Below are 27,480 nucleotides of genomic sequence, written 5' to 3'. Positions count from 1 at the left end.
AGGGTATACTAGATTCGTCGGAAAGTATGTAACAGGCAGAAGGAAGCGTTTCCGACCCCATAAAGTATATATATTCTTGATCAGGATCACTAGCCGAGTCGATCTAGCCATGTCCGTCTGTCCGTCTGTCCGTCTGTCTGTCCGTCCGGATGAACGCTGAGATCTTGGAAACTATAAGAGCTAGGCTATTGAGATTTGGCGTGCAGATTCCTGAGCTTCTTACGCAGCGCAAGTTTGTTTCAGCAGAGTGCCACGCTCACTCTAACGCCCACAAACCGCCCAAAACTGTGGCTCCTACAGTTTTCATGCTAGAATACAAATTTTAACTGAAATGTATTGTTCTCATCAATACCTATCGATTGACCCAAAAAAAAGTTTGCCACGCCCACTTGAACGCCCACAAACCGCCCACAAACTTCAAAAAATCGTAAATATGATCGCGGATATCTCGGAAAATAACAAAGATAGAGAAATGGGATTTCAGATTTAGATTCCGTAGGCTTGAGCGCAGCGCAAGTTTGTCACTCGAATATGCCACGCCCACTCTAACGCCCACAAACCGCCCAAGCCTGTGGCGCCCACAATTTTCATGCAAGATAAAAAATTTTAACTGAAATGTATTGGTCTTGTCAATACCTATCGATTGATCCAAGAAAAACTTTGCCACGCCCACTCTAACGCCCGCAACGCTTAAATCTGTCTACCGCCGGTAGGTGGCGCATTTCAATCTCGCTCTGCTGCTTGCATATCTCCATTTTCCTTTGGTCCCTTTAGCTGAGTAACGGGTATCTGATAATCGAGGTACTCGACTATAGCGTTCTTCCTTGTTTTTGTTTATGCTGTGCCGTTCGTAATATTGACCAGTACAATCCAATTTATTTTTAAAATTTCTTTCTGTGCACCGCAAAACTTTAGTTTAAAGAGTGATAGAGAGGGAGCTTGTCGTATAATGCCAGTTAAGTCGATGACGCCCACCTGTGTCACTCAGTCAGTTGGTCAGGTAAACGTCACTTGGCCATTTCCACAATCGAGCAGCGCCCCCAAAACATTAGCCGCTCGACCAGTTTGAGTTTTTTTTTTATTTCACATATTCAGTTTGCCGGGTTGCTCTCAACACGCCGGACGCGATTTTAGAAGCCTTTCTATAACTGCGACTGATAATGGCTCTATGAATCAGTTAACGATTTGTGTTATCGTGGGTCTTTTGTTTACCGTGCTGATATGCAAGTGCTTTGGAAACTTAACCTAAGCCGTAAAATAAACAAAACAAAACAAAATGTCCAAGAATAAATAAGTAAAAGTGATAAGAAGCCACACGAAAGCGTTGCAAATTATTGAAAGGTGTGAAAATGTATTATAATTTCAAGGAAATTTGTGCAGCATTAAATTGAATTAGCAAAATGCCTTTATCTAAAACCATTCAAGCATAAGAATCATTTCAGGAGTTCGTCAGCAAATTGAAATACAATTTGTCAGAGAAATGCAAGGAATTTATTCACAATTTAATAATCAAATACAACTACAGTTCTAGTGAGCTATTGAAACTAAATAAAGTTCAAATGAAAAATTAAAGCAGCAACAAAACAAAATAATAAATAACAACAAAGTCACATTGATAACCTGAGCTTATAAACCCTCTGAAAGTTGTGATAATAAACTAATATTTGTTGTTTAAATGGTCAAAAGCAGACTAAAGCTTTGTAGCAAGTTAAAAACAATTTATAAAATTAAACAACTATTGTGTTTGAACTTCAAAACTATGAACTTATATTGGTTGACCTTTAAATGTAGCTTAAATTGAAGAGCTACAAACTGATAAATGTTATTAAAAATGGTTTCATAGTGTAGAAAAACTAAAAAAATCCCCCACACCATGACTCACTCCATTGATAAGGCCAGAGGCCCAAAAAAAATCGTAACAGATTCGACCAGAATAATATTTCCAATTTCAATGCCAGTTCGAGTAGATGTTTTGTTGATTTGTCCGATGATATTTCCCCGCACCCCTAAACATGCTCCTGAAATTTGTTATTGTTGTTCACACATGTTGTTCGTTGTTGCTCGGTTGTTTGGTAGTTGGTTGTTGTTGTTGTTGTTAGCTACCTGACACTTGTCAAGCGGCGATAACATGCGAAATTTCTGGCAAAGCTGCACCAAAAAGGCAATACCACTTTATGCATATTAAAAACTATAAAATAACGTTCGCCATAGATTGTTTTATTATATATTGTATTAATCTTTGGTTCGGCGAGCGAGTGGAAAAACACGTTTTTACATTTATGACCAAAATGGTGGAGAGCTTATTTAGTCGTTTATTCACACAGAAAAAAATTTGTTCTATTAAAAATGTTATTATGAAAATTCTTTTGGAAAATTAAATTAATACAAAGATTTATAAATAAATCTAAATGTTTTCCTGAATGTCACAAAAATACCTAAGTTTTTCCCAATACATTCAAACGATCGACGCAGCTTCTTGGCTCTGGCGTACTACACTTTTAATTTGTGCTGCTTGTGATCGTTGGTACTAGTTTTTTCCGCTTAAATGTTGTTGCTGGATGTTTTTCCCATTTAAATGAGTTTTGTCTATGACGTCTGCGTATTGTTTACAAATATACGTTTCAATTTGCAGCCCCATATACATGTACACTGTACATTATACATTATACACCCACCCAGCGACACATGGCAAGCGATTTTCTGTTTGTTATTGCTCCGATGTTTCCCCCACGGATCCATTTGATTTTCCTTCCACTTTTTTGGGGGGTTCTTTTTCGTACTTTTTTTTTTTTTTTTTTTTTTTGGTTTTCTTATATTTTTTTTTGGGATTCATGGCGCTTGCATAATCCTCGCTTGTCGAAGCTGTCAGCAATGTTGCCACTGCAGCTGTTATTGGCATTCAAATGAATATGTAAACGTCGCATCTCGCAGAATGTTTTCGCTAAATCGAAACAATAAACAATGGCAGTGGTCACGATTGGCGAGGTGCAAAAGTCAGCAGGTAGCACGTTTCTAATAATTTAAGTGCAGCTACATCTTATGAGCGATGAGTCACTTGATAAGACACACAAATTGTGAGATTAAATTGGATATCAAATGAATATTGAAATTTTTGGTATGGCAGATAATCTATTAAATACCTATCATACCATTTAAATTAACGTATGCTTTTAGAATGGGCAGAAGTTTTGGGTATTATGTTTAATGTTAACCAAATTTATTTGTTTATAGAATTTTGTATAATACCTTGGGCTCAACTGTGTATACATATCAAGGATATATTTTTTAAGAAGTCACAACAAATGGTAAATAGAACCAAAGGAAAAATATGTTATTTTTAAAAGAAAAACAAGGGAGAACGCTATAGTCGAGTACCTCGACTATCAGATACCCGTTACTCAGCTTAAGCGACCAAAGGGAAATGGAGATATGCAAGCAGCAAAGCGAGATTTAAATGCGCCACCTACCGGCGGAAGACAGATTTAAGCGTTGTGTGCGTTAGGGTAGGCGTGACAAATTCATTGTTCAATAGAATAAGTTAGCCGCGCACTTTGCTCTCTCTGAGCGCCGGCAGTGCTTTTCTCTTTGCCGCTAAGTTCGGCCGGCAACTATTTACATACACACACATACACGCGTAAAAACATTTCGCACTGTCTGGCTCTGACGTCATAGCTTCTTTTCTTGGGAGGTTTGTGGGCGTTAGAGTGGGAATAGAAAAATTTTTTTTGGGTCAATCGATAGGTATGGACAAGACTAATACATTTCAGTTAAAATTTTCTATCTAACATCAAAACTGTAGGAGCCACAGTTTTGGGCGGTTTGTGGGCGTTAGAGTGGGCGTGGCACTCTACTGAAACAAACTTGCGCTGCGTAAGAAGCTCAGGAATCTGCTCGCCAAATCTCAATAGCCTAGCTCTCATAGTTTCCGAGATCTCAGCGTTCATCCGGACAGACGGACAGACGGACAGACGGACAGACGGACAGACGGACATGGCTAGATCGACTCGGCTAGTGATCCTGATCAAGAATATATATACTTTATGGGGTCGGAAACGCTTCCTTCTGCCTGTTACATACTTTCCGACGAATCTAGTATACCCTTTTACTCTACGAGTAACGGGTATAAAAAGGCCTATAAATAAATAGTAGATGAAACCCTTCATAGAAATGAAAGGTTCCTTTTTAATTATATTTAAAACCCTTTTAAACCATACACCACTTATTGTTTTTCCTTGTGAACCGGATGTATCAAGGATCCATTTATTTATTTCGCTCACATTTTGATTTATGGCGCGGTGCGGAGATAAACTGCAAATGAAAGTTAATGTTTATGCAGCCGCAGACAAATTGCCAGGTTAAATGCGAGCCTCGTACGACAAGCATCGATTATGTCGAATTGTAACGGTAACAGCATCCTGTTTCCTGTCTTGCCAAAAGGAAGTTGGCCCACACAGACGCAGGCTCCCACGCACACACACACACACTCGCAGGGTGCAGGGGGCAACCTCAATGTAGCATACTTTGCGGCGCGTTGATTCGTGTATGGCTGCCGGCATACAGCATACATAATTGATGTTTACTCTGAAGTAACCATGCCAAACTACCGCACACACACACATACACACTTCTGCGGCTGCGGAAGACTGGGCTACAACTTCCGCCACAACTTCCGCCCCGCCTTGAATGATTAGTTTTGGCCATGGAGTCCTCCTCCTGACCATGAAATCAAACTAAGTGCCTGGCCCAAAGTCCTTTATTCTTCAACTGTTCCACTTGGTTGGGTTTCCCACTGAGTGTGTGTTTGTATAGTTTTCCCGCTCAAGGTTATAGTTTTGTCAACATCTCTGGAAAATTGTTGAGTGTGTATTTGTTCTATTTATTGATTCATCAGGGGGTTGGTGTGTGTGTGTGTGCTGGCCTTTGATTATAATTTACATAATGGCAACAAGTGGAAGGGAAAATGGAAATATATATTTTATTTCACTTTATTTACAAAAGAGATTTTCTAATTTAATTTGAGCAAATTGATGGTATTTTAATACATTAATAGATGTCCAATTTTTATTTCTGCCATGTAGATTGTTATATCTATTTTAGCTTTCAGACCTTACGTTCACCTCCCAAGTATTACAAAACCTATGTCTAGTTTATTTTGAGCAAATGGCCAATTCCGCAATTGTTTTTTCTATTTTAGTTGAAATATTTTAAGCCAACTAATTCTGGGCAATTTCTCGCCTGTTCAATTGTTCTTTTCGATTCATTAATTTTCGCTTTGAAGCAGCGGTTTCCTTTTCATTCTCGGTTCCTTTGTCAATTCAATTGTTTTGTCATTGCTCGGGCAGCATTGCGCATACGCCCCGTTGACAAAGTGTAATGGCCAAGGCGGCGTTGAGAGTGGGGGCGGGGCAGGGGGCCAGGGGGGCGGTGGGTTAAGGGTGAAGGACGGAGGACAGACGAGGAGACTCCCTGGCAAGCGGGGTGGAGATGTCTTGGCCAAGAGAAACCACTTGCATTCGCTGGCTGCTGGCGCGAAAATAGAATTTGGCAATGGCTTTGGTGGCTCCCTCGTCCGCCGACCGTTCATCTCAAAAGCATGTGCCTGCGTGTGGACAACATGTCGCGCCACCGCACACAGCGGAGCCCAAACGCAAAGATTGGGGCAGGCATTAAAGGTACACAGAAAAAAAAATTGGGTTGTACCAATAAGTTGATATATTTCAGAAAATCAACTATATAAATGAACATTCTCTCATTTTCTTGAATACATCCACAATTTCAAAAACATATTTCAAAATTGAACCATTCTTTATAAAATATTTTTGAAAAGCTTAGCTACTCCAGACAGCAGGTGAATTCTATCCTTTTTCAAGACACCTTAAGTTTTCTTTTTTGTGGATCCTACCGGAAAGACTTTATAAAACTAATATTTTCCTGAAATCCATACATGTAGCTATTTGCCACGTTTTAGGTATAGTAGTCCCTTTTTTGTTGGCAACTTTCTTTGACAAATCCCTTTTAAAAGTTCTCTACTTTACATAACTTAAATTCCTTATTGTTATATATATTTTTCTCTGTGTATCCCGCTGCTGGGCAGCTTGTTGTTGCTTCTCGGTTGGATGGCTGGTATGTTTGTTTTGTTTGTTTGTTTGCTCGCCTGTTGCTGCTGCTGCAGCTTTTCCTGCTGCCGCTTTTCCTTTGCTCTGGCGCTCGCCTTAATGACCAATAAATGTCGCAGCGAATGCAAATGCAGCGCTCGGCACAGTTATCCATTTATTTGCGTGGCAATTTTAAATTTAGTTTAGATAAACAAACAAGTCGGCTGAGTAAAACAGAAAGTGTGACAGTTTTTCGACCCACGCAGTGTTAGCAAAAGATATTTGGAGGCGACCTAAATGTCTCTCTTTAAATGACTAAAAATATCCAAAATCGGGCAACTACAATGTAGGAAAACCTTTTTAAGCCCGCCAAAAATAACAATTAAAGGAAAAGGAAACGAGAAATTAGAAATGCCAGAAATAGGAGGACATTTGACAAGTGCATGTCAGTCAGCTAAGAGTGTTCTTTTTTTTGGTGGGATATGGTACTTATTTTTAACCGACGATCGCCGTCTAAAAGTAGTCGCCAGATATCGCCGAATATTGCATAATGCGAGGCGTGTCTGGGAATGTCGCTTTCGCATGATGCAATGTCGCCGTTTGCCAAGATTTTCGGCGCAATTTCGCCATTTCGCATTACTGTCGCCACCAGTTACGAGTAAGTGCAGCAGTGCGCCCAGTGATTCGGCAAAGTGCAATTATACATTTATAATCTATGTATATCCCAATCCCGAGGCAATTCCCAAGCCAAAAAGTGCCGCAAAATCTCATCAGGCACACGAAACTCAGAGCCCCAGAACCGCACAGCAGTGGCGAATAGAAAAGAATTTGAAAAATAAATACCAAGTACGCGCTTTGCTATGTTTTCTATGCGGGGGCGTTGACGGGGATGGGGGATTGGGCCAACAAACTAGGTTACTTGGCAGTGTTTAGCATAAATAACTAGCACACCAGTGGCCACATCGCCAGCAGCAGCAACAGCAACATCAGAATCGTCGGAAAAGCCACATTAAAATAAATAAATGTGAGTGTGGCGGGGAAAAACATAGAGCGGATAATGTGGAAAATGGAAAATCAAATTAACACCACGTTTTAAATCATGGCAAATTAATGAATTGGGTTGGCCCCTCAGCTATTAAATGTGGGTGGGTCTTAAATAAGAATGACAATAGCATATATTTAATTGAGTCTTATAAATATAAAAATCATTTGATATTTATGAATTATTTAAAGTATATTTGTTCAGCTGGAAATTGGGTTGACTTAAATTAAATTATGTATGAATTGTGTAAAAATTTTACCAAGAAAAAATGGACTGCTTTTTTGTGCAGCACATATATGTATGAATTATGATTTCAACAATAAAAACTGTCCATCATTTTGGTCTATTTTTAAATAAAATAACATCTAATTCATTCATAAATGACCTTGTTGGTAATGTTAATGTTTTAAATTTGAAATTAAAGATACATAATGACAAATTTTAATGTATTAATACCCCTTTTTTAAGCTTGTTTAATAAACATTTAAGGGATTTTATTAAGTTATTATATCACAAATATATCGTATTATTTTAAGAATATTTTACAATTTCTCATCCATTTCTAATTTATTGTTTTTTATTTCCCCCTTTGCAGAGTCGACGCAAAGCGTGGACGGCGGACCTGCATCGTGGCGTTTAACGCTCGATCAGGATCTCATTGACACGCTCAAGGGCAACTTTCCCAGCTGGTTCCAGGGCTCAGCCGGCGGAGGAGGAGCGGCCAGCAAGCAGCATCCCCACCAGCATCCGCAGCAGCAGCATAATCACCAGCAGGCCCAGCAGAAGCATCACCAACTGGTGGCCACCAGTGTCATACCCATAACGATTGACACCAAGCTCGCCGCCAGCAATACAAATACACTCCAGCAACATCAGCAGCAGACGGTCATCCTGGGCCACAGCTCGTCGTCGGCCTCGCCCGCCTCGTCCGTCAGTTCCAACTCCTCGAAGAAGTCCATCAGCAGCAGCCTGAGCAGCTGCAGCAGCAGCAGTAGCAACAGCAGCAGCAGCTGCCACTCCAACTCCAGTTCCGGTGGTTCCAAGGGAGCCGGTGCAGCGACGGCGAGCAGGTTCCTCAACAAATCCACCTCGACGTCGCCCACCAAGAGCCTCTCGAGGACTCTGAAGGCCACCCAGAAGACGAGCGGCAACCAGAAGGTGGGCCAGCTGGTCAAGTCCGCCTCCCTGCACAGCCTGAGCAGCGGCAGTAGCGGCAGCAGCAGCGGCAACAGCGCCAGCGGCAGCTCCTCGCTGCTGGCCACCATCTCCACATCGCCGCTGACCACCGTCGAGCTCATCTCAAGCGCCGCCTGCAGTGGCCTCCTGGCCACCAGGCTCAGCGGCAAGGCCTTGCACACCTTTCAGGACATCATACTGCTGCACGAGGCCTACGACGACATGTCGGAGGGTGGGTTCATGTTCTGTGATCTTAAGGTTCAGGAAGACTGCATTAGAATGATTGATTATACTACCAAGAATTTACTTTTGATATCTGTTCGTAGTCACTTAATCCGAGAACCCATTGTTAGCACAAACAATATTTGCTAAAAATGTGAACCCTGTAGATATACAGGTTTGAATTCTGTATTTATTCTTAAAATAGTTACCATAGTTACCAATTGGAATATATTTTAAATGTGTGTTCCTTAAAGGTTAACTTAAAAAATACTCTTTCTAATGTGGTTTTCTCTTTTCGAAATAAGCTTTTGCTAATAGTTGTGTACCTTTTGCTTTCAGGCGAGCAGCGTTTGCATGCCACGTTTCTGGGGAGCAGCGATGATGGTAACAACTCGGATTGTTACGATGCCAGACAGTCGCCGCCAAAGGCCATCGTGGATTCCAGTCCGCTGCAACCGGCCATGGACAAGAACAAAGAATGTGAGTTGACTGGAAGGGGGTCTATTTCATAAGCGAAAGTGAAAAATGCAATGGGAAAGCAGTACATAAAACGTAGCCTTAAACTCACAGATTAGGAAGGGAAAAATTGCAGATAACATGGGGTACAAGATACATATTACAACATTTGTAGTGTTTATGAGCTTCCCAAAAGCTGACAGCTGGTGATCAATCCACTTAAAGGCGCTTCACTGTACCTAAAACCCTTTAGTTGTTAGTTCAGCGCTTGTTTACTCAACGGTTGCCGCCCACGTTGGCCATCTTTTGGCGGCTGTTTGGCATTTGTCATCTGGTGCCTCCTGCTTAGTCATAAATGCCAGCCACTGCCAAGCTGCCCAAGATGCCCATCACGCCGATCATCGCCAGAATCATCATCATCATCGCAATCCCCCCGGGCCCGCCCCATTATTGACGTCCGCCTGCGGGTTGGGGTTCGGTGGGGTGGTGACTCTTACAGGGCGCACACAGTTTTAATGAAGCTGTCACGGCGCAACAGGCACTTAAGGCGTACACTTGAGGTGGTGCCACGCCCCCTCCGGCGGGCAGCGGTCGAAAACTCATTCAAAAATATGGTTTTTGTGTTTTGTCAACAGTTTTCCGTTCCGTTCTTTCTTGGCTGGCCTACATATTTGCTTGGCATTTTGAGTGAAGAGAAATACTCTTATTAATTTTGAATGACCAAAGATGACAGGCCCAGTGTGTGGATATCTCATATATATATATTATATCGCATATATATGCTGCACAGTCGCTAATAGTTTTGACAGCTCGTGTCGCCTGCACTTGCATGATTTTTGAGGTGCAACCGGAAATGGACGATAAAGTTCACACGCCCTGACCCTGACCAAAAAGGCTCTCTAAATGCAAATCCAAATATTTATGAAAACAAGGTTTATTTCTCGCCAAAAACTGCCAAAAATGTATGGTGAAAATTTCCGGCAGGCGCCCAACAAGTTAGCTAACAATAAACTGCATATTTAGCAACAACCACCAGCTCTTTCCCCATTTTTTTCCTCTCGGCCTTTTGGTTTTGGTCAGTTCAATTCAGGGTGTGTAAACATTTTGTGAAAAAAATTTATTATAAACACATGGCTGGCAGTCAATGATGGCGGCGCTGCAGAAATGTTTTGACAAATAAACACGCTGCACGCGACTCGAAAACGCAGGGAAGAGCGGAAATAAACGGTGGCAAGGCGACAGTTGTAAAGGAATTTTCAGTTGGCATTCAGTGGCCTCTGCACATTGGTTTTTGGGATCGGAAATGGGCTTGAATTGGGTTATTTTATGGTCTAAATTATTGTCAAATATTGGAAACAATTCTGAAGCTCACTAGCCAGTCATTTTAGCTGTCTAAAAGTATGCAACAAAATGTTTGAAACTCAGATGTGCCATAAATTCAGTCAGAAGGAATACTATTCCTTATTCACTGCATACTTTTAGACACCTTCTTAGTGTCTAATATTTTTCCTTTTTACAAAATATTTAAATTTAACTTTACAATTTCTGTGAAATATAAAACCTGTTAAATTTCATTTTGAGCACTTTAGTGCCCTGTTTAGCCCACTGTACTTGCCCCTTGGTTGCCTTTTCATGCATTTGCCTCGCTGAGATGATGGCGTCTTCGTTTAGTTGATCACGTAATCGATTTTATAATACAACGTATAAACACGCATTTACCTATAAAGAATTGTGGGGGCGCTCTTTCTCTTTCTCCCAGGTTTTTCCGCTCTCTGACCAGATTTTAATTTTCCTCGGCCATTGTTTACCTGACCTTCGCCACAGGCACTGGGTTTTCTCGGCGAAGGGCAGCTAACCGCAGCAAAATACCAGCAGGCATTCTATAAGAAACTCGTTGCCCATGTCTACACACATTTATTGCTTTTCGCATAAAACTTTTATGTGTTTAATTTGGAATTTATGTTATTGTTTTTATCAATCGAGTGGGGAGGTGGTTGAAGGTGGAGGTGGAGGTGTGTGTGTGTCGACGCGGAGCAAAACAATATTTCGCGCATAATTAATTTACGGGGGCGACAGTGTCGTCACCGAGAAGATTTTCCAGTGTTACATGGCCAAAAAGTCGAGTATTTTCCCTGGCTGCCATAAACAAAAACCAGAATTTGTTTTCGGTTATTTTTCCTTCTAATGTTTTTTGTTTTGGCTGTTTTGCACACATTTTTGTGTGGCACACTTCAATCGTAAAATCGCCAACAGCTGCCACCGCCGTCTTCTGAGACAATTACGCGCCTTGGCAGCTCTCTTGGCTTTTTATGATGATTTCCGACAAAGAGCCCAAATTACTTTAATAACGTCATCGTCACTTTGATGTCGACTTTGTTGTGGCGTCAAGTGTTTTTTGTGTGTCTGCCTGGGCAGCATAGAAAATTAAATACAACGGGGGAAAGGCTTCTGCTAACCCACTTACTTGGATTGCACACTAAATGCACACAAGCCGCCAAAGTCGAAAGTGCAAAATGCTGGAAGAGGGCAATGCATTTATATGCACCCTGAAAAAAATGAAATGAATTTTTAAAATATAAAATGTATTAAAATATGCTTTTATATAACAAGAAAAGTTAAAGATAGTATTTTAAATACAAAATATATTCAGCTTTACTAAAATAACTAAAAGAAATTATTGTTGGTAACATGAAACATAAGCTTTTTACTCGTACTGTATATTTGTACATTTCCGGCGTTTTATGTCAGAGAAGGGCCATGCATTCATATGCACCCTGAAGAAATTAAAATGAAATTCTGAAAAACATAAATATTAAATGAATAAAATTTATCTAGATATAGTTAGTTAAATGCCAAATATTTTAGCTTTACTGAAATAGTTAAATGACATTTCTCTTGGTTAATTCAAACATAAGCTTTTTACTCGTACTGCATCTTTGTACATTTCCGGTATTTGATGTCAGGATAGGGCTATGCATTTATATGCACCCTGAAAAATATAAAAAAGAAATTCTAAAATAGAGAAATATTAAAATTAATTAAAAGAAGCTTTGATATGTCTATAAAGCTTATCTGGATATAGTAAATTAAATGCCAAAACATATTCAGCTTTACTAAAATAATTGAAATGAATATTTGTTGGTTAGGTTGTTAGATTTAACATAAGATTTTTACTCGTACTGCATCTTTGTACATTTCCGGTCTTTAATGCTCATTCCTGGCCCTGGTTGCTGGCCGCAAAAACACCAAGTGCACTGCCCTCCGGATGGCTTTTGCTGCCCCGAATCGCCGTAGGGGCATAAGATTTTGTGTTTTCATTTCATTTGCGGCTTTGGCTTTATTTACCCCCAGTTTGCAGCTTTCAGCTCCCTGCTTTCGGCTTTCGATAGACAGATGGGCCCACTCCTCCACACCGCAGTGTCCTGCGCCTTAATGGGCTTTATTTCGTTTTAATTACATGGCTGGCTGGTCATTTTGTGAATCAATTTCGCCAGTGCTCGGAATGCTAATTGAAGGTAATGATATTAGGACAGCAGGTCGTATGCTTAATATGCCAAAACATTCCCTGGAGACTAAAATTACATTACACAATGCTTGCACGCATTTAATCGTCCATTCCGGATTTAATGTTGAAAGGATAATGTCCCATTAATTGATTATTTTATACGCTTTGCGATTATAATTAGAAGAGCGACTTTGAGATGGTATTGTCTCATCTCTCAAAGTCAATTCGGAGGGCTTAAGGAGTTTCCTTATTTTCCATTATTTATTTCGCCATGAGTCTGTCACTTTGTCGTTATTCCACAGCGGCTTCCATTGACTGGATGCCAAGCTAATTGACATCAATCTGTTATTTAGCCGCCCCGAGCAGTGGCAATCTAATCAGATTATTACGCATACGCCCCATGGGGACACACCTTCGTCGCCAGACTTCAGACTCCAGCCTCTCAAGCTTTTGACTTTCGCCTGGCTTAAATATTTAATTTTCCAGCCCCGAACTTTTTACTCTTGGAAAATATACGTACACATTGTTCACACCCATAATAGCCCGCACATAAAGATATTAAAAACTTTTTCCTTTTTTCGCGCTGCCTTGTTTTTCCCATTCGCAGCTGCCTCTCGACATTTATTGCCATTGCCCTGGCATTGTCAAAAGGCTAGGAAAAGGCAAACTTTTCGCCCCAAAAATTATTTCCCCCAGCTGTTTCGAGCACTTTTTTATGGGATTCCTATGTTTGATCTCCACTTCCCCGCGCATTGTTGTTTAATTTATGATTTTTGTGGTTTTTGATTTGTTGCTAACAAGTTGCGGGGCTTCATGCAGCTTAACTAACTTTTATTCTTCCAGCACCTAAATTGAAGTTGAGCTATTATTAACAGTAAAAATCAATATCGTTTTCTTAAAGTTCTATCGTGTTCTAGTAAAATGAAATATAACTTTGCAGTTTGTTGTAAAATAACCGAACATATAAAGAAACTGCTTTACACCGATAATAATAGAATTTCCCTCTTAATCACACCTTAAAAACATGTTAAATAGAGTAATTTATTTTTGAATTTTATGTTTTCATTATCCACTAACAACTGGTGCAGCTTTACTAACTTGCTTCTTTGGTTTTCCATCTTTTTGCAGCGCTGAAAGTGAAGCTCATGGTGCGACGTCCACATTCGCAACTCGTCGAGCAGGGCATCATACCATGTAAGTAGATGCGTCCGAAAAGCAGATTTCGTTCCTGCCCCCGGGTCACAGCCTTTAGCCGCTTAGTCAGATCGATAAAATACACATTAACCTCACTTAGCCGGTTCAGAGCATCTGCTGGCGCCCAATTCATCGGCTGCCAAAAAGGATATGCAAATACTGCCGTCGAACATTTCATTTCAATGGCTTTCAAATTTATGCGCAAAGGAAAAGAAGCGAAACCAAGGAAAAGAATCCTGGGAAATACGCAAATTTACAAACTAATTCAAAGCCCTCAACGCAGCCGAAAGTGAATTTGAATTTAAATGATAAATTTCCAGCAATGTTGAGGCGCCAAGAGCGAGGAAAAACTGAGCCAACTTTTGGTCACTGGATCAGAAATACATTTTGTGTATCCAAAATGGGGGAAGGGTGTAGTCGAGATGGCTAGGAAATGCATTAAATTTATTAGATGTTGATGAGAGAGTACGAAAGCGAAAACTCTTCACACGCCGTTGAACTAATGCAAATGTTTGGAGTTTTTTAACAAACAAAACATTAAAAACGTAACACGCATTTCTGTCAAAACTAATTTGTTTAGACTGTGCCTACTCTAAAACATTAATTAAATTTAATTAAATTAAAAGCTTGAAATATATTCAACTTACAAATGTAAGCTGAACAATTCGCCAATGAAAATTATAAACATAATCTTAAGATTTCGCTAGTGCAAATGGAAAAGGTAGTCTGAAGAATTCGCGAATGAAAACTAATAATGTAAGCTAAAGAATACGCGAGTGAAATTGTTAGTCTACTTATTAGATTCCGAAACTACACACTTCACTTCAACTAATTTCAATTTGGTTTTAATTCACAGCTCTGAAAACCTCGCCCGCTATCCACGAACAATGCAAGCAACTGGAGCGCGCCAAGACCAGCGATCTGCTGAAGGCCAAGATCCAGCAGCGGCCGAATCGCGAAGATCTGGAGAGGCTACACATTCTGGAGGAGGACGAGTGCCACATCGATCCCAGTTTGGCGGAGAAGCAGCGAATGCTGAAGAAAGCCCGCCTGGCGGACCAACTCAACTCGCAGATCCAACATCGTCCTGGTCCATTGGAGCTCATCAAAAAGAACATCCTGCACACGGAGAAGCCGATCGAAAAGATCGTCAAGGAAGGACTCGTATCCTTCAAGGCAACCAGCGAGGGTTTGCTCACCAGGCCCCAGCATCCGCACAGTTATGTGACCTTCGATGAGGACTCGCTGAGCTCGGAGAGTGATACGCGGCAGACGCCACCGCGTTTGGATGAGGCGATGGCAATCTCCACCGGTTCACCCACCGATGTGCTGCAGGCGGCGGCAGCCTCTGCGGGAATAGTGACCATGGCATTGACCATGCCCACAGCTGGTCAACTGGTGGTTACCTCGCCGCAGATTCTCCCGCAGCAGCAGCAACCGAAGGCTGTGGTGGTGCCAGCGCCAGTGCCACCACCTCCGCCGCCGCCGCCACCGCTGCCCGTGACCAGTGTCATCAAGGTGAAGCAGGAAACGGCCAATCTGTTCGAGGAACTGTGCCAGAGCGTGACGGGAGCCACAGCAAGTCCGATGAACCATCAGTACCTGCCCATGCTGGCATCGCCCTGCTCCATGGCCTCGAGTACTTCCACGCTGAGTCCCCTGTCTTCCATCGCCTCACCGCCACCACCGCCGATAACCACCACACGTCTGCACCTGCAGCCCGTGTCCGTGAAGTCCGATGCTCCCGGGAAGGATAAGAACAGGAAGAAATCCAAGTCCAAGCCAGTGTCCAAGGCGCGAACTATTAAATTCCACGAGTACAAGGGGCCACCCAGTGCCGCTGGCCAGAAGCAGGATCAAACGCAGCCGGAGGAGACCTCCTACCAGCTGATGTTGGAGCAGCAGAACTGCCTGCTGAAGTTCCTGGAGAACCTCAACAAGAATCAGTCCATCATCCCAGCGCCCAGTGCGCCGGGTGTTATGATTCCCTCAGCTCCTGGTGCGACCAACAACAGCATTACGGTGACCACGAAGACGGTGCCAGCACTGGCCTCTCAATCTGCTCCAGCTCCAGCTCCCATCAGTCTGCCCAACACCATTTCCATAACGAGCAGTTCGGGAGGAGCCCCAATGAATTTCGGGGATGCCTCTATGTTGACGCCCACGCCGGCAGCCACACCCACGCCGCCCACTCTATCGCTGATTGCTGCACCGCAGCAACAAGTGCAGATGCACCAGCAACAACACCAGCTGCATCAACCAACTGCAGTGCAACATCCGCCACCCCTGCCCTCGCCGGCGCTTTCGGTTAGCTCCTCGATTCCGCCCAGTCCGGCCACCAGTTATGCCGAATCAACCACCAGTTCCATTACGGATTTAACCCGGCTGGAGAAGATGAAGGTGTCAGACCTGAAGCAGCATCTTAAGCGGAGGAATTTGCCAGTCTCGGGACCCAAGCCGCATCTCATTGAGCGGCTGAAACCGTATCTCCCGTTGGAGGCACTCGACAACAATGTGGCACCAACTCCTGCCTCCCAGAGCAGCAACACCACCACCGAAGTGATCACCATCAGCGATGCCATGGATACCAGCAACTGCGGGTTGGTGGACCAACCCCCTCCAGTGACCATGTTGGTCTCCGACGCGGGCATGGAGCACGAGCAGATGGATGTTGTGCAGCAACAGCTGGATAACACGCATCCTATGACGCTGCAGACCATTCTGCCACCTCAACCACAGACGGCTACCATAATCCTGACCAACGAGGAACTGCTTAGGGAGCAACAGCGCAAGATCGACGAGTTGCAGAGGCAATTGCAGCGATCGCAACAGGAGCTGCAAAAGATACGCCAGCGGCAACAGCAGCAGCATCATCAACAGCAGACGGTCACAGCCCAGGTGGTGAATGCACTGCCCTCGCAGATAACGCTGATCACCACGACTTCGAATGGGCCGCAGCAGACGCTGACTGTAATGCCGCAGCAGGTGGAAAAGAGTATACCAGCCAAGGTGACGGTGAAAGCTAGTGGGTCCAGCAATAGCCATAAGGTGAATGGTCTGCAGCAGCAGGGATCAGCAGCCAAGAAGCCAGCCAGCGGCAACTCTAACAGCAACAGCAACATCTCCTCATCGAATCCACCTCCCATCAACCAGAAAATGGTGGTCAAGCAGCAGTTGGAGGCCAAAATCCAGAAGCAAAAGGCAGCGGCAGCGGCTGCCGCACAGCAACAGCAGCAGCAGCAACAACAGCAGCAGCAGCAGGCACTGCAGCAACAGCAACAACAACAGCAGCAACAGCAACAGGTGCGCCTGCTCACGCAAAAGACACAAACTGTACTCATTCCATTCAACAACAACAATCACATAAATAACGCTCCTGCCAAGACAACAACCAAGAAATCCAATGTGCCCGCCAGCAATGCGAATACAACCACCACAACCATATTGCAGGCAGCCAAGCCGACGGCGGTGTCTACGGCAACAGCACCGCCAGCCACGCAGCATCACAACAACTTGGGCCTGTTGTGGAACGAGGGCAATCAGACCATATTCCTGGTGGGTCTGAACGATCAGCACATGACGGCGCACACGCTGGGCAACATCAGCCTTACGACCACCACCACAACAGCACCGCCAGCGGCAACAGTAACTCCGGTTGCAACATCTGCCACAGCTCCTCCCAAGAAGCTACTGAATGGCCACCAACGCACAAACTCCCTGCCCAGCATTGTTTTCCCCATCGAAGCCAAGTCCATTATCACACAGCAGCAATTGCAACAGCTCCAGCAGCAGCAGCAGCAGCAGCAATTCCAGCCTGTCCAGCAGCAACAGCAGCAGCAACTCATCCAAGTGGACATCAAGCCCTCGCCAGCACCACCACCGCAGTATGAGGAGGCCACCAAGCAACTGGCGGCCAGCAAGGCGGCAGCTCTAAATGGCCTCCTGCCGCTGGTGAAGATCAAAGAGGAGCCCGTGCAATCGCCCGCTCCGGCTGCAGCTCCTCTGACACCAACGGCTCCTGTAAGCAAACGGAAGTCGGCGGGCATCAAGTCCGAACAGGTCAGCGATGTTCTGGACATACTAATCAAGCAGGGCGAGCTGCCGGAAAGTGCCGCACTGGAGCCCATTACACCGCTTACCCCGCTGCCTGAGCTATCCATGTTTAATGGGGCCACGCCCACCACGGCAGCGGGTGGAGCCAGCATAGTGCCATTGGTGCCCAAGCTGGAGGCGCCCGCCACGCCTGTTCAAAACCTCGACATGGCCATGGACACGAATGAAGCGCACGTGAGCTTTGCCGCCGCTCAGCCCACGAATCATGGTTTCATCGAGAACATAGACATGGGCTCGCCCCTGCAGGCGGATGCAAGCGTTATCGATGCCGAGAGTGTGGCCAAGACCTTGGACATTTTCCTGGAACAGCACCATGCCACTCCCCCGCCGAGCACACCGCCCAAGAGTTGTCACAGCGGCAGCGAGAAGCCCAACAGTCCGGATGCCAAGCTCAATCACTTTGATGAGTACGAGTTGCTGGAGCTCATGTCGCAGCAGCTGGAGATGGACATGGGAGACGACTCCAGTGGCTATTGTCACACCTCGGCGGCCAAGAATGGCAACAACAACGGCAACCTGCGACGCGATCTCAATCCCAGCCTGCAGCCGTCCATCAATGAGCTGCTGGATGCCAGCAGTCCGGACGGCGTGCTGCTGAACAACAATCCGGGTGCCGATGTGGACTTCGATGCGGATAGCTTTGTGGCCCAGCTGAGTCAGCATGTCACCGGCAATGGCAACAGTCCGGGGGCCAATTGCAATGGATCCATGGAATCCTCATCGTCGGCGGTGAATGGTCACTTTAGCAGCCACGGCACCCCAATGGATTGCGATGATTTCGAGAGCACACTCAACTCTTTCATGCAGGCGGTGACCCAACCGCAGGCGGGCCAACACGGCGAGTACGCGACGTCTACGAGCATGGCCAATGGAACAGGTGGAGGAATGGGCGTGGACAACGGCGGCGGTGGAGCCGTAGACGCCTTCAATGCCAGCGGCGATATATTCGATCTGTTCAACATGGACGACTACAAGATGAACTGGGCGGCGGGAGATTTTACGGTCTAGGTGGTTTATGTTGTCATAGAACCCCCAAAAAGGCAGAGCAGAATTTTCAAAAACACATCTATATATTTCCCCAACTTTGTTCCGTATCAAAAAAGAAAACAACAAACAAACACACAATCCAGCGTGGTGCTCACTTTTCTAAAAATATTCCTGAAGAATTCGTTTCGAAGAAAGCAAACACACACAAAATAAAACAAAACAAATCCTATTTATTTTCTAAATGCATTTAAAACATTTGAACGTCAGTTGAAATTTCGAAACTTTACTATTTCCAAGAAAAACAAAAAACAATGCCAAAATTGCCGGGAGTAACACTCCAAAAACCATACTTTTGCACCCTTTCCTATATAAGCAAGAAAAACAAAAACCACAAAAAACAGCCAAAACATTTAGAAAAGGATAACAAGTAAAACTTATCATAAACTATCATTAAAACGTAAGCCTAAAAAATGTTGTAAAGATCGACAAAGAGAGAAAAGAAAAAACAAAAGTACATGTTTCTAATGAAGGTCATTCCAATTTGAGAATAATGCGAGTGAAATCTAACTAACTAAACCGAGTGGAAGAATGAATGAGTTGAGTCCAGGATGAGGATCAGGCTCTGCAGAAAAGAAAGGAGAGAAAGCGGTAAAGGAAAAGAGAAAATAAGTTTAACAAAAAATCTTTGAAAATCGTAAAAAAAATTATATTCTTGTTGTGAGAACGACTTAAGTGAAACACATTCAGTAATTTTGTTTTAAGTTCTATTTAAAATGAAATGAATTAAATTATTTAAAGCCCACGCCGTGCTTAATTCTAATTTTAAAGCAAAATTTAATTAAATGTTTAAAACACAATTTGAGAAGTATTTCCTGCAAGGAAAGAAAAAGCCTTTAAAGTAGTCGAAGCCACAACCAGTTAAATTAATATTTAAACTTTGAACAATTTCATTTTAAATGCTAGGAAAAATATTTATCATATTTCTTTTTGTTTTGCATTCTTAGGCACAGCGAATTCCGTTACTTAAATTAAATCTAAAGAAAATATATTAAAATCAATTAATTTAGCTACTTCGTAAAGTAATTCGATCCTGCGGCGTGTACTTAACGCACATTTTGTGACCCTGTCTAACGCAATTCGAAATTGTAATCGTTCATCTTTTGTATTCATACATATTCGGCTAAGTGTATTTTGTAAATTGAGAGCATGCCAAGCATTCGGACATATTTTTGAGTGTAGGGCTCAGTAAAATAAATTTTAATTGTAAACTGAAGCAAGTAATGATTAAGCGAAGGACACATTTCAATAGGAAACAGAAACTAAAGAGAAAGCCCAATTCAAAATTGCAAAATGTGAAGAACTCAATACACCAATAAATATATTTTTATATAAGCGAATTATATATACTCTACGTTTAGATCTAGTCTAAAATTTCACACATTTCACCCGCAGAGCAAAAGTTAATCATCACTTGACACTTGTTTACATTTGCAATAATCTGATTTAAACTTGGATTGTAAGCTTAAAGTATAATTATCATCGACGCGCTTTAAACACAAATGAGAAACGTTTCCATTATAACAATTCATATATTAATTTAATAAATACGTTAATTGTTAGTATCAAACTTAATTACCATAACTAAGCTTATTGTTTGATTAATTCTAAATTTAATTACCTAAATATCTAATTTAATATGTTGGCTTGAACAATTTTTGTGCGTTGCGTTTAAAAGAGATTTCATTTAAATACAATACAGAATAAACTGAATCACGTCATGAACTATGTGTAATTTTTTTGCAACAAAAAGGATAAAAGTCTACAAAATAATATATAACAAGTGATATACCGATATACTTATATATACATATTTAAATATGTTCAAGAACTTAAATAAAAACATTATTCATTTTTCAAAAAAAGCCGTGCCCTTTAGCACTCGGACTTAATTTACTTACCCAACTGATAAGCCAAGCTAAACTCGAAATGATTTGGCCAAGTTTTGAACTCTGCGAAGCATAATAAATACGCATTTAAGCGCATTACGCCCCAGCGCAAGATAAATTCCACATTAAAATTAAAATCAATGACAGAATAATACGCAATCATAATGATTTTATGGCAGCCGCAGCCACAGCGGCATCAACAACATCAACAAAACAAGGCTTATCATTAGCCAAAGCGGCCATTCCTTGATTGGCGGCCCACCGCCCATTGCCCATTGCCCACTTGCCCACTTTCCCACTTGGGGGCTTTTTTGGGGGGCGGGGCACTGGCTGAAATCGAGTTGAGTTGTTTATTTTTAGACCCGAAACGAAATCAGCAAACAATATGACGCAAAATTGCAGCAGCAGTGGCAGTAGAGTAGCCATGGCAACAATTGTCGGATATTTCATAGTTGGACGGCTGCCAAGCGTAATGGCTTACAGCCAAAGGACGAGAAAGGAGCACGGAGGGCAGTGTCGAGCACAGGACCTCCTGCTGTGCCTTGGTGTCTCCCACAGAGACTATCTGCTCCTGAATATCCTTTGAAAGAATTTCCCATCGACGGAGGGAGCTGCCCTTTTTGCCTATTTCTTGGTATTTAAAAAGGATTTTATTTGATTGAAGGATCAATAATTTTGCATATTTTAAGACTCGATAGAATTTAAGCAAAGAAACTGCAGTTTATAATCGATTACCTTTTTTGGCGAAAATCGCTAAAAAATTAAGTTTTCCAGGTTTAAATGCCAGTCGACTGGGAATTTTATTACGAGTTTAGCAAGGTATGGCATTCCATGTTTGGACTGTTACTTTTTTTTCGGGTAAAAAGTGTATCTTCGGATTTTTGTAATAAATCAACATTTTTAGAAGCGTTTTTTTGCTGTAACTTGGCCAAAACTGGTCTCAGACCTAAAAGTCGCACTGCTATGAACAGCTAACAAGCTAACTAATCGATATCTATCATTTTCCGGCTGGTTTAGGAAAATTCAATTTTTCAGAAATTTTCGCGATTTTGATAAGGGGAAACATCACCTATTTTTGCGAAAATTGGCCAAAAATAAAATTTTTCCGTTTTAAATGCAAATCGATTGGGAGTTTTATTACGAGTTCAGCAAGGAATGGCATTCCATGTTTGGACTGTTACTTTTATTGTTTCGGCCAAAATACTGCCTTTTTTTTGGGTCAAAAGAGTAACTTTGAATTTTTGTAAAAAATCAACATTTTTCGACGCTTTTTTTGCTGTAACTTGGCCAAAACTGGTCTCACACGTAAAAGACGCACTGCTGTGAACAGCTAACAAGCCATGTAATCGATATCTATCATTTTCCGGCTGGTTTAGGAAAATTCAATTTTTCACAAAAATTCGAGTTTTTGATAAGGGGTAACATCACCTATTTTTGCGAAAATCGCTGAAAAATTAAGTTTTCCAGTTTTAAATGCCAATCGATTGGGGATTTTATTACGAGTTCAGCAAGGTATGGCATTCCATGTTCGGAGCGGTACTTTTTTTGTTTCGTCCAAAATTCTAATTTTTTTGGGGTAAAAAGTGTCAAATTCGATTTTTGTAAAAAATCAACATTTTTCGATGTGTTTTTTTGCTGTAACTTGGCTAAAACTGGTCTCATACGCAAAAGACGCACTGCCACCACTTTTCAGCTGGTTTAGAAAAAATTCATTTTTTCATAAATTTTCCCATTTTTCGCTCAAAAATTAAGGTTTACAGGTTTAAATGCCAATCGATTATAATCTAATCTAATAACATGTTATTAATTAACGTTTAACGTTGCTCAACAATATGTTTCCAACTTTGTTTTTAATTGGTAGGGTGGGGTGCAAGCTAAACTTAAAGTTCTGAATGAGAAGGGCCATTCTAACGACCACCTGCATCTGAGCGAACCGAAGTCCTATACAGTTTCTGGGACTATCCAGATAGGTAATCTCCTGCATGCTTTCATAGTCAAAATAATTATGGAGAACTTAGATAATGTTGGAAAGCCAAGATGTGCTGTAAAATATATGTGTAATTGTCAAATTATGTATTATTTGGTTTTAGAAGTTCTCTTAGATTTCCAAACTCCCAAAATGCAGTCAATAATCATGCCTCAAAGGAGCTTTTGAAAGCGGTCATTGCCAATCAGCTTTGACTGGCTTTAGATAGTCCTTTATGAAAATGATCCCTTTCACTGGTTTAATTAAGGGCTTAAGTATCCACCCACACAGCTCTCTGGCAGTATTAAGCTTAGGTAATCATCTATTGTTTGAAAATTGAATTGCCATTCACCGACTGCCATCGAAGGGCTTAAAGTCCCTCTTGCGTCGATGGCCAGGTCGCATACATATTTTCCCCCAATTAAGGTACGCCATTACCTTTAATAACTTGCCTTATAGCCATGGCAATTTATGCATCTATTTTGTGTTGTTTTTGGCCATTGTTGGCTGGCAGCCACAGCGAAAACAACAGCGTCAACATTCCACAACAGCTGCAATATGTGCCAGCAACAGTTGCCCAGCACCAGCACCACACAAAACCATCCAGCACCACCATATCACCCACAACCACCCTAGCGAATCCACAACCACCCATTGCGAACTAAATTTATACAACGCTGACTGTAATTTGCGTTATTAAAATGGCGTCAGTTGCTTACCAAAGCGAAAAGTTTCGCCACGCCCCCATCATCATAGTCCTGAGGTCCTTGGTTCTTGGTTCTTGGTCCTTGTCGAAGGAGCCCTCTGCTGGTTTTTCCACGCTCGCCTAATTGTGTTTGAGCTGCGCTACAAATAAGGCGTCCTCCGATGGCCAGTCTAGAAAATTGAGATTTATTTCTGCGAATTTGGAATTTAGCTGAGACATAAATAGGTTTAAATAGCGGAAAGCCAAAGGATCGGTGTTACAGTAAGAAACTCAGTTGGTCAAGGTTGCAAGTTCTATGTTTAAGGTTCTAGTTGTCCTTAATTATCTTTCCTTCTGGGAGATTCACATTATCTTTCAGTTTTTAATCAATGTATGTGCTTAGTTTAATAAAAACTTATAAAGGTCATGAACTATTAAATATTTTATAAATTTAAAATATCTGTAAACTTATATTAAATTCAATCTATTCTTAACTACCTATTTCTCTTAGTCAAATAAAATAAAGGCATTTATTGGAAATTTACCTATGAAATCGTTCGAGCCTTTTTACCCAGTCCGAGGTAAATATTTTAAAAAGTAAACCCATAAATAGTGTTCCCGTCTCTTTATAGACTTATGGCCAAATCCCTTGATCACCGCCCTATAGAGGTTTCCTAAACTGTTCTAGCCGAAGCCCCAAGGGAGCCACGCAATGTGCGTACTTCTCCTTGGCTTTTGCCTTTTGACATGGCCGAGCAACAAGTTGGTCATCATCCTTCAGGGCCATTTCCACTTACCCCTGCCAAAGGACAATCCCCCCTATATCTATCCGCCCAGCCCATAAGTCAAACTGTTGCTTGCTGGTGTGAACTTTTCACTTTCCTGCCAGCTTTCGCTTTCCCGCTGATCGATATCATTTGATTGGGCCACGCGAAGGCACACGATTCTTTTCGCCGTTTGATTAACAAAAGGAATTTGCAGCGCCTCACAAATTATGACCCACTCGACAGCAATTTCCCGGCACATTATTCAGAGATAATTACTTTGTCAAATAAAGCGTTTTGAGCCCAATGGCAAGCCGGTTGCCATTGTTCTTGCCGGCTTTGGTGTGAAAATTCAATTAACTTTGCGCTGTAAATAGGCAAAAATACGGCCTTGCCGAAAATCTGTCTGGCAAACTATTTGCATTGAACATTTACACAAAATGGCCAGGACAACAATGGCTGGCTTTCGCGATTTTTGCGTCATTTACTCAAGTTTATGCTAAGACCACTTGTCGTCCTCGCAAATTGTTCTAATTAAGAAGACCAAGTTGGCGACGAAGTTGGCCGGAAGGGCGGGGGTGTTCGGGCAGGTAAAATGCCAAATTAAAATCGTAATGAAGCACTTAAGTTGTGTTTTCTTAGTCCTTTTCTGATGCCCTTATAGAGGGGTCTATCCGGGAATTGTGACAAGCATTATAAAAAATTAGATATAAAAATGTTGAGAAGCTGGTTACCTTGCACTTCTTTTAAAGGATTATTTAGAGACTATATAATAAACAATTATACATATGTTATGTTGCTTATGTTACTTAATATAATATTATAATAAGCGAAGATTTAGAAGTAAGTAAAATAAATTAAATTATTCACCTTCATATATCTAAAAGAATTTTGTCATTAATGTGTATATTTTATATTCGCAACATCTATTATTTAATTTTGTAAAAAAATGTCAAATTAATAAATTTTGTTATGGAAGAGTATCAGAGACTCAGTGAACCCAAGCTAATGACATCCTGTATTTGGTTCCTCTTAATTCATCCATCTTGGTTGTTGGCGAGCGAGGATTTGAGATTCAAGTGGCCCCAGCATTAGCATCAAGTGCTCGGCTGTCTTTCTTAGGGCTTCCACATAATTAAGTTGTAGCCATTGAAAGTGGGCAAGGATTATGCCTGGTCCTCGGTCCTCGGACTGCTGTCCTTGGTCCTTTGACACTCCTCCCTCCCAACTTCCCCGTCGCCATTAATTGAGTGTCATGGCGAATGCAAAATAAGCTTACGCATTTAGTTGACATAACCGTCAGGGATAAACTGCCAGCTGGTCATCCAATTCAATGACAGTTGCACTTGCAGTTGGCCATCGCAAAATAGATTTTTAAGCCAATCTAATGGCAGGCAATTAGCTGGGTTTTTTCTATCGCAAAGCAGATGTTGGGTCATAAATTCTCCCACTGAGACGTGGGTGTCTTACGTGGGATTTTATTCCACCGTAGTTATATATAATTCATGTAGGAGTAAAAGGGTTTTAACGAACGCAGCTATCAGTATTCAAGGGCACATTCGTAAAAACTTCTTAAGGTCTTTATTGGGGGGACCCTGACTTGGAATATAAAATATTTTTTAAATGATAAATCGATATAATAAAATGTAGAAACCTTTAAGCTTGTATTGGGTTTTAAAAAAAATATGAAGGATACCTTGAAATGTAATATAAAATATTAGTTTATTGATAGCTTGATAAAATGCAGTTTAAAAATCGTAGGGATACCAAATAACAAATTTAATTGTGAAAACAAAAATCGTAAACCCCCCAAAAAGCCCCAAAAAGTAGGCAACAAAATGGTGCATCCCTTGTATAGGTGACTGCTATTTCGGAGTCAGGAACCTCGGGCATGGCGGTCCATCTGGTTTTTTCATCGGTCCACACTCCCTAACCCTGACCCCTAACCCCTGACCTGTCCGACCGCCTGACCGTGGGTCAATATTGGTTTGCTTTACTGCGCTCGGTTTGATTTTGTTTGCTCCTGGCTGCGAGCGTGCGGAGCGAAAACTTTTGCCGCAAGACTCTCACACGCGCTTGAATCTCGCCGAGAATGTGTGCAAATGTCGGGGATATTCCATGGTTAAACAAAAGCATTTGCATGAAAATGTTTTACTTTTACTTGGAGTTTTCTGTGTGTGACGAGCAAACGGAGGGGAAAACGGGGCATTTTGTTTTCTTTATGTTTTTCGTTTTTGGTTCTCCCCAGTGTTGTGCAGTGCTAATTGAAGCAGATATTTTACAGCCCCAGCGCCCCTCAGTCGAAATAACGTCGACTGTAAAACGGAAAACTTAATCTGAAAAAATCAATCTGCAATAAAAATAAAATTAAGGAGACGACGGAAGACAGGGACCCATAAAAAAAGGGAGACGAGATGAAGGCACATAAAGGAGAGCCGAGAAAAATGGACGCACGCAGGTCCTGCCGAAGGACCCTTGGCCAAAGGCAAAAGGTGTGCGTCAGGATTACGCGGCATTTCACCATTTCAGCGTTTCGACATTTCGAGCAGCGGCGTGGGTCCAAAGGATATTCATAAATAAATATCTGCAGGCATACAAATTGATAAGCTGGCAGCCAGGTCCCGGCCTAAGCCCCCCCAACAATTCCATGGCCAGGATACCCAGGCCCAGACCCTGGCATCTTAATCGACAGACGCTGCATACCTTTTCGGAGGCCTGCGAAATCGCCAGTCAACATCCACATCCCGACTTCGCTTGGCAGGGGTCTCTCGAACAGGTCCAAACCAAACATCCCCCGATGACTGGCTGGCTAACAGGTAAACATTGGCTACACTCGCAAAATAAATGGATCCGGAGTTGGGGAAAAATTGAAGGAAGAAGGCTTAGGCTTAAGCCATGAAACAGGTAAGTCGAAAACTTAAAGTTAAACTCGTTTTATAAGTAGATTAATAATATCTTATCTTATAACTTCCTTTGAATACTAAATGCTAAAGTAAAAGTGTTACTTTAAAAGGGTTAACTTTCTCCCATAATGATAACTTAATAGATTTTTAAAGCTTTGTGTAAAGTGTTTTTATAAATAAACATGACATTTTGTAATGAAACAATTCTTCTTAATTTTTAAGGTAGTTTGTAATTGTAAATTATTTAATTAAGTATTATAAGTAATTTATAAAAAGCGGATTCCAATTTTTGTTGGCGCTTATAGGGATTTTTTCCAAGTCCATCCGTGTGCGCTTCCGTTTGCAGCATTCTAATGCCGTGCGTCCTTCAACAGGCGCTGCTCCTTTCACACGCAACGCCCCTTATTTTCCCTTTTGCCACCGCGC

General features: G+C 42.0%; 1 protein-coding gene across 2 annotated transcripts in view; it reads left to right on the top strand.

The window, feature by feature from the left end:
• The window catches only part of LOC119552595 (AF4/FMR2 family member lilli), a 48,440-nt gene extending 27,872 nt beyond the window's left edge, over positions 1–20,568 (top strand). Inside the window, exons 1-5 of one of the 2 annotated variants that reach the window (XM_037862251.1) lie at positions 6,102–6,123; positions 7,733–8,545; positions 8,875–9,015; positions 13,625–13,690; positions 14,547–20,568. In XM_037862251.1, coding sequence (XP_037718179.1) covers positions 6,117–6,123; positions 7,733–8,545; positions 8,875–9,015; positions 13,625–13,690; positions 14,547–18,811 — 5,292 coding nt within the window. In that variant the 5' untranslated portion in view covers positions 6,102–6,116 and the 3' untranslated portion in view covers positions 18,812–20,568. Of the gene's footprint in view, positions 1–6,101; positions 6,124–7,732; positions 8,546–8,874; positions 9,016–13,624; positions 13,691–14,546 lie in introns of those variants that run through there. The other variant, XM_037862250.1, reaches the window with a different exon arrangement.
• Positions 20,569–27,480: the final 6,912 nt, after the last annotated feature.

Source organism: Drosophila subpulchrella, chromosome 3L (genome assembly GCF_014743375.2).
Source record: "Drosophila subpulchrella strain 33 F10 #4 breed RU33 chromosome 3L, RU_Dsub_v1.1 Primary Assembly, whole genome shotgun sequence".
Classification (NCBI taxonomy): domain Eukaryota; kingdom Metazoa; phylum Arthropoda; class Insecta; order Diptera; family Drosophilidae; genus Drosophila; species Drosophila subpulchrella.
Note: the sequence above shows the minus strand (reverse complement) of the source record. Positions and strands in the feature narration are given on the sequence as shown.